The sequence below is a fragment of the Phaethon lepturus genome, unplaced genomic scaffold (assembly GCF_000687285.1).
Source record: "Phaethon lepturus isolate BGI_N335 unplaced genomic scaffold, ASM68728v1 scaffold13637, whole genome shotgun sequence".
NCBI classification, from domain to species: Eukaryota; Metazoa; Chordata; class Aves; order Phaethontiformes; family Phaethontidae; genus Phaethon; species Phaethon lepturus.
In genome coordinates this window covers 36,627-43,472 of record NW_010551208.1, presented here as the reverse complement: position 1 = coordinate 43,472, position 6,846 = coordinate 36,627, and the positions used below count along the sequence as shown (strand labels likewise).

Here is a 6,846-nt window from a genome sequence, read left to right as displayed (position 1 = left end):
ATCCCTGCTGAAAAGGGGTCAAGTAGAGAAGACTGATCTAAGAGCGAAGATGATGTGTGAAGACAGGTATGGACTCTCTGAAATGAAAATCTCACCTGGCTGAGACCGTGGGGGTAAGTTTCCCCCAAGAAGGATGTGCAAGAGAAGGTGGGTGTTGATCATGCAAGGGTTTTCGGCAGAGCGACTAGCCTAATTGTGTGGGCATGGGCAGCGCATGGTTGTGTGATCCCTATAGCTGTCGGAAGGAAGGGGAATACTGTTTTATTGCAGAAATGCTGATTATTTTAAAATATGGTGTGTCGTTGCCCTCCGGTCTCTACCGGGTTGTTCTGACCACGCGCACAGCTGTGCTGTACCTGCTCCCGGTGCTGCAGACCCCTGCCCCAGGAATGAGGACGGCTCCCGGGCTGCACTGCTCCATGCCAGCGCACATGACGTTCCCCAGGTTGCCCATGCCGGCAGCGCACTGCACCCCCTCCGCACCGGAGATGACTTCTCGCCCCACACAGCTGACCGCGCTCCTCGCCCCAAATCCACCCCCCACCCTGGGGAGGCAATCTACGCTCCGGGTGCTAAAGCCGGCACCACTGACGCCGAAGGAAGAGACCACCCCTAACCCTGCGCCGGCCCCTCCTGTCTTGACGGCGCATTTGCCTCCGATTCCAGACAGGGATCGGCACTCCCCGACGGTGCCACCGCCGCTGACCACAGCTGTGGGAGACAAAGAGGCTCAGTCACTCCCAGAGCACCTAAAACACGTCTTATAAGGAAACTTATAAGCTTAAAAAACTTGTAAGGAAATTAAGGGAATGCTTCATTAGCTTACCTACGCTCACAGGGTTGCCGGTACATATCCTGTTAAGAAAAGAAATGTCTCAAAAATGCGTTTAGGGAAATATTTCTCAAATAAATACACAAGCAAATAGAAGCGCTGCCCAGCCATTGCCTCCTCAGAGGACCCTGCAGGTCCTTCAGCTTTTCTGTGCACCCAGGTGTGCGGTGCTGGTCCACATTGCCCCCTGAAGCGCTGCAGGGCTGGATCCCCAAATCCCACAGACATCTTAATATCCCATCATCTTTTTGTACTGCAAGCGGGGGATCTGACTGCAGCGTGCTCGGTGCGCTGCGATCCGGCTGCCCTGGGAGGATGAGGAGGAATCGAGGGCAATGCTCTCCTCTGCTCCCATGGGGAGCTGCCTCCACCCCGCATTTCTCGCCGCCTCTCTCTCCTCCTGTTGGGTTTTGCCAGCTTTCGTTACAAGGCACAGCCGGGGATGCTCCTACCTGCTCTCTTCTCCTTCCAGCAGCGTCCTGTAAGTGGCAATCTCAATGTCCAGGGCCAGCTTGACGTTCAGCAGCTCCTGGTAGTCTCTCAGCAAGCATGCCATCTTGTCCTTGGCTTGCTGCAGTGCAGTCTGCAGGTCAATCAGCTTCTGCCGGGCATCTTTGAGGGCGCAGTCGCCCCGCTGCTCAGCATCGCAGATGGCCGTCTGCAGAGCGGCGATCTGTGGACAGTAACAGGCAAGAGGGTGGCCAGTGGTCTTTCTAAGAGGCATCTCCACAGGGTTGCTCATGTATCCCTTTGTTTCTCAGCTAGGATCTGCCAGAAAGCCTAGATTTGGGCTGGACACATCGGTGGCCAAGCTATTTGGGATGAAGGGGAGGGGTCCTGCTGGCTGTGCCCCCGTAGGAAGCATAGAGCAAACACTGTTTCTGTTGCAGCCAAACCAACTGGCTTCTGCTCATTTGCTAAAAGTGAGAAATAAGTGTGCTGCTTTGTGTGTCGACAGCTACAAATAAAGGCTTAAGCGGGGGTGTGGGGGTGCTTTGCCCCACAGCAAGGCGGGAGCTGGTCAGGACGAAGCCCGACGCTGCAGAAGTTGGACGCGCCGCTGCCCATGCAGCTTTCAACCCTTTGTCCTACCTGTTTTTTCACGTTATCCGACTCGCACTGCAGCTTCTGGATCATCCGGTTCAGCTCAGCTATCTCGCTCTGGTTGTTTCTCAGGTCGTCGCAGAACTTGCCCCTGCTGCTGTGGAGCTCCTCCAGCTATTGTGCGGGAAGAGGATGACGTTAACGCGCCCAAATCACCCCTTCCAGGGAAGGTGGCGACTCTCCAGAGCCGCACTGACGTCGGTGCTGCCGGGGAAGCACCCAGACATGACCTCAGCCTGGACAAGGCGACAGTCCAGGGTAGGTCCTGAGCATTTGCCCTTTGGGAAGGGGATGGTGTTCCTGATGGGTGTGCACAGAGGAGACCTCTCTGAAGCAACACTGTGATCTGCTGTGCTCTGTTTTTACAGAAAAGTCTTAAACCACAGTTTTAAGGGGGCGGGGGGGGCGGGTTGGCATGGCTTTCTTTAGAAAACTACAGTGCATGCACACCGTGGGGTGGGTTTAAGTTGCATCATGGAGGACAGAAATGACCCTCAGAATTTTGTTGGCCAAGGGATTTCATTGCCATCTGTGCTGGTGGTGCGAATACTCACTCTGGTTTGGTAGAAAGCCTCCACTTCAGCCTTGCTCTTCTGGGCAATCTCCTCGTAGCAGCACTCAACACTTTTGATGATGCCCTCCATGTCCAGGTCCCGGCTGTTGTCCATTTGCACAATGACAGAGGTGTCACACAGCTGGCAATCCATCTGAGCTCTCTCCTGCAAGATCCATCGCATGTCAGCACCATTCCTTCAACAAGCCCAAGCCAGGCATGGGGTACCCCCGGCACAGGGTGGGTCTGGTAAGAAGGTAGAGGATTGGGGGAGGTTCTCCCATTAATGCCCAACTAGAGCACGTGGTTCTCCAGGTGGGAGACGGGATTCCAGCAAGAGCTGGCAGCTGGGACCTGTTTTGGTGGCACAGTATGGGATTGCTGCATGCAATTCCCTAGGGAAGGGTGGAGAATCCTGGTGGAGAAACTCGCTTCGTTGCAACTTGGCGTTTCTGGCTGCGTCAGCAGCTTCTGGACTGTGAACCCCTCGGGGGTGAGTGCTTTGGGCCCCATTGCCTACAGACTGCTGGGAGGTGTTTGGCTAGAAAAGGTGCAAATACAAAAGGTCTTCTGTGTGTTTTGTTAAAAACTTGCTACATTTGAGACAAAAGTGTTAATTTCACCAAAATATTTTGACTTGATGTAGCTTAAAAAGTGAAGTGCTAAAAATATTTGGGTTTTAAAGAGTGAGGTGCTTCAGTGGTTTCCAGGGATGGTTTGGATTAGAATTTGAGGGGCTTTTTCATGCAAAAGATCCCTCCCTTTGCAGGGAGCAATGTAGGAGACAACCAAGAACGCCCTTTGCCTTCCCAAAATGCATGCAATAGTGTTGTTATCAAATATGTATAGAGAGGTGTAGGTTTTTGGGATGCATCTTCAGGACTTTCAGAAAAAACACCTTTCCCTGCCATTAGTTTTGGTGTAAGAGCTCAGGGGCAGCAGATGATGCATCGTCCCCAGGGCAGCAAACAGGGAGCCGGGAGCTCTTACCTCGGCATAAATGCACTTCAGGAATTCCAGCTGCTGCCGCAGAAGGCCCACTCTCACCTCCAGCTCCTCCTTGGTCAGGTAGAGACAGTCTACATCCTGGAGAGACACCACATTTTCAGTGGAAAGAGGTAAAGAAACAAGGACTGTGGCAAAGCCCATGTTTGGAGGAAACCTCACTATTTCCAGCCCTTCAGACTACCTGGGTTTGCATTGTATGCGCTTACAACCTGATAGGAGTTCTCCAAATTCATTAGGTTGCCTCTCTTTTGGGGCTTCCCCATGAGGACTCAGGCAGAGTCACGGTGCCAGGACTCCCCATTTCTCTCCCTGGCCCCACGCCTTGGTTTTGCCCACGCGCCTGCCACCCTCAGCTGCTCTCGCCAGCGTTGTCCCTGCTGTGACTCACCTTCTTGAGGACCACGAACTCGTTCTCCGCAGCCGTGCGCTTGTTGATCTCATCTTCATATCTGCAGGAGGAAAGGAGAGGGGTGGGATGCTGAGCCCCGGGGGTCCCATCCCCACCACCCAAGCAGCCAGTGCAGGACATGGCAAGCGTGATTAAAACCCTATTTGCTTTGTACATTTTCTCTGATTTCTGCCTTGTTGCTATTTCTTTCCTCCCCACTGGGCTTTGCTCAGCAGTTTTAAATAGTCCACGCCAGCAGTATCAGTGGCTGATAGGAGTGAGATGCCAGGCCAAACCACTAGAAATGCAGAACCCTGCACCTCAGCTGAAGTCTTGGATTGCTTCTTCTAGTCCTGCTGTTTCATGTGATGTTTTTCTGAAGCACCTAGGACTCTGCTCTGAGTGTTTATGGGGAGACTGTGACCAAAAATGCCCCAAGGGAGGTCAGGAGCTTGAGCAACCTTTGAAACTCCCAGGTGCAATGGGAAGGAAAGCCAGTGTGTAATGACCAAGTAATTGGGACCTAGAAGAACTTTCACAAGATGATGCTATGATTCTACGAGTCTGACCTCCTTGATGGTGGCTCAGCGAGAAGAAACACCTGAGATGCTTGACTGTGAGATCTCTGGAGAAAGCATTACTCTTATCGTGGGCTATGTACAACCAACCACCAAGTGTCCTGGTTCATGGCTTAGCAGAGGATACGGGGAGCTATTAAGGAATATCTGCAGCTTAGATTAAAACGCCAATTCCCACATTCCCTCTGGGAAGAGAGAATGAACCTCAGTGGAGACAATGTGGATAAAGCGTGGGTTGGCAACAAACAGGCTGAGGGTTTTGTGGGAATGGATGGCAGTGGGGACGCAAGATTTGGGGCAGCCACAGGCACAGATGATGTGGGTGATTTGACACGGCAAACCACTGGTGTGCAGGAGCGTTAGGAAGAGGAAATGTTGTTCACTGTCCCTCTCCCTAAGGAAAGACAGAGGTTGAAGAACTCTCCCAGTCCATCACCATCATCTGAGGTGTAGCAGTGGGACCTCAGTATAGGAAACCAGCCCGTTACTGGTGTGCCCTGCCCTGCTCCCCTCCCTGTGCCCCGCTTTTCAGACCCATCTGGTGCAATTACTTTGGCTTCGCACTCAGAAATACCTCTCAGGCCAGCAAACACCCCGGGTTGCAGCTTCGCTCTTCTACTTACTTGCACTTGTACTCTTGAACCAGGTCCCTGAGGCACCGCTCCTCATTTTCCAGCCTCTCTCGCTCCCCGAGCACACACTCCAGCTGCTTCCTCAGGTTGCAGATGAAGTTCTCGAAAACAGGTTCCAGGTTTCTCCTGGAAGCTGGGAGGACATACTGCTGCAGCAGCTCCCACTTGGTGGTCAGCACCTTGTTCTGCTGCTCCAGCAGCCGGACCTGGGGAAGCAAGAGGTAAGAGCGTCATGCAACACCCCTGGTCCCAGGCAAGGGCCCTTTGGGCTTCTCCACTTCCAAAAGGAGAAAGTAAAAATAAAATTATAAATGCAAATAGTTAAGTGCTGGCTTCTCAGCAGCCTGAGTGAGACCAGCATCTTCTCTGAGCTAAACCTGGTCCCACCCAGGACTCGTTTCACAGGCTGAACAGCACCGGTGCATTTGCTCTGTGTTGAGGCCAACCATCTGTTTGACCAAAGCACAGTTCAACCAAACACCACCTCTTCCCCTGCCACAGCTGGCTGAGGATCCTCTGCTTCCGCTGGCGGGCTGAGTACAGTAATGAGTCTTTTGCGGCACTGAAAGGTCCATCCAGGATCTCATTTGAATGCATCTGATTTAAACTCCAATGACTAATATTTATCATGCCTTACACTTCTAGATTAAAGAGCTCTCTAGGACTTGAGAACCTTTATGGATCATGAATAAGTCATTTTTCAAATGGGAGGAAGCGGAGTTGCTCCTTTTACGTGGGTTTGGTTTTTCCAGCTGCAGAACAACTCACAAGGAAAATCAAGATCAGACAGAGCAAAGTTTCTCTGCCATTTGAAAAATCATTTCCAATAACACATGTCTAACCAGTAATGAAAACCCTTAGGCTTAGCTAAGAATGCAATGATAAGTTACATCTCTTTAGGAAATCACCAAATCATTTCATTCACAGAGTGGAGGGACAGAGAAGTTAAATTTGTTCATCTCATTTTAGCTAGACACCTGTCTTTCTACATCTCCTTGATGAAGCACACAAGTTATTTTAAAAATGCAAAAGTCCTTTGGTGTTTATAGAGGTGATAGCACAATCAGGTTATACATTTGTAATGAAACTTCCTATTTTGACCTTTTACACTTCCGTGTCTCTGTCCTTTCTCTCACAGGTTTTGATTTACTGTATCCCTGGAGCTGCTCCTGATTTAGCTATTTAGCAGATTGGTGACCATCGAAAGGTAAAATACCGGTGTGGTTGCCTTGGTGCAAGGCTTAAATCCAAACAGTCTCCAGGCCAGGACCACCATGGTCTGTCAGACACATTTACAACATCATGGTGCCAGGAGACAACTACCAACGTTGTCTCTCTAGAGACAATCCATCCGTCAGAGCCTAGAGACCTGAGACAAAGAGCCTGCTCGGAGGGAAGCGGGGTCTCACCTTGTCAATGAAGCAAGCAAACTGGTTGTTGAGGTTCTTGATCTGCTCTTTCTCGTGGGTCCGCACTTGGCACTCCTCAGGGTCAACCCCCACGCAGAGGGGCTTGAGGAGCTCTGGGTGGATGCTGACGCCCCGAATCCCTTCAGATCTACCTCCGCCGAGGCCGATGCCAATGCCGCCGCCGTAGCCTCCAATAGCCATGCCGTCCCCAAGACCTCTGTAGCTGCCCAGGCCCCCGTAGCTTCCGCAGTTACCAAACCCCACGACCGTGCCCACGCCAAAGCGGCCTCCGCCGTAAGCCACGCCGCAACGTCCGACGCCGGCACCGCCGTAGACCCCGCT

The 6,846-nt window shown here is 52.0% G+C and overlaps 1 protein-coding gene across 1 annotated transcript in view; it reads right to left on the bottom strand.

Annotated features, from left to right (window-relative positions):
* Window positions 1-1,280: 1,280 nt before the first annotated feature.
* The window catches only part of LOC104623675 (keratin, type II cytoskeletal 3-like), a 5,829-nt gene continuing 263 nt past the window's right edge, over window positions 1,281-6,846 (bottom strand). Inside the window, exons 2-8 of the mRNA XM_010290839.1 lie at window positions 6,505-6,844; window positions 5,087-5,301; window positions 3,886-3,946; window positions 3,480-3,575; window positions 2,491-2,655; window positions 1,925-2,050; window positions 1,281-1,505 (exon numbers count right to left, since the gene is read on the bottom strand). Coding sequence (XP_010289141.1) covers window positions 1,281-1,505; window positions 1,925-2,050; window positions 2,491-2,655; window positions 3,480-3,575; window positions 3,886-3,946; window positions 5,087-5,301; window positions 6,505-6,844 — 1,228 coding nt within the window. The remainder of the gene's footprint in view (window positions 1,506-1,924; window positions 2,051-2,490; window positions 2,656-3,479; window positions 3,576-3,885; window positions 3,947-5,086; window positions 5,302-6,504; window positions 6,845-6,846) is intronic.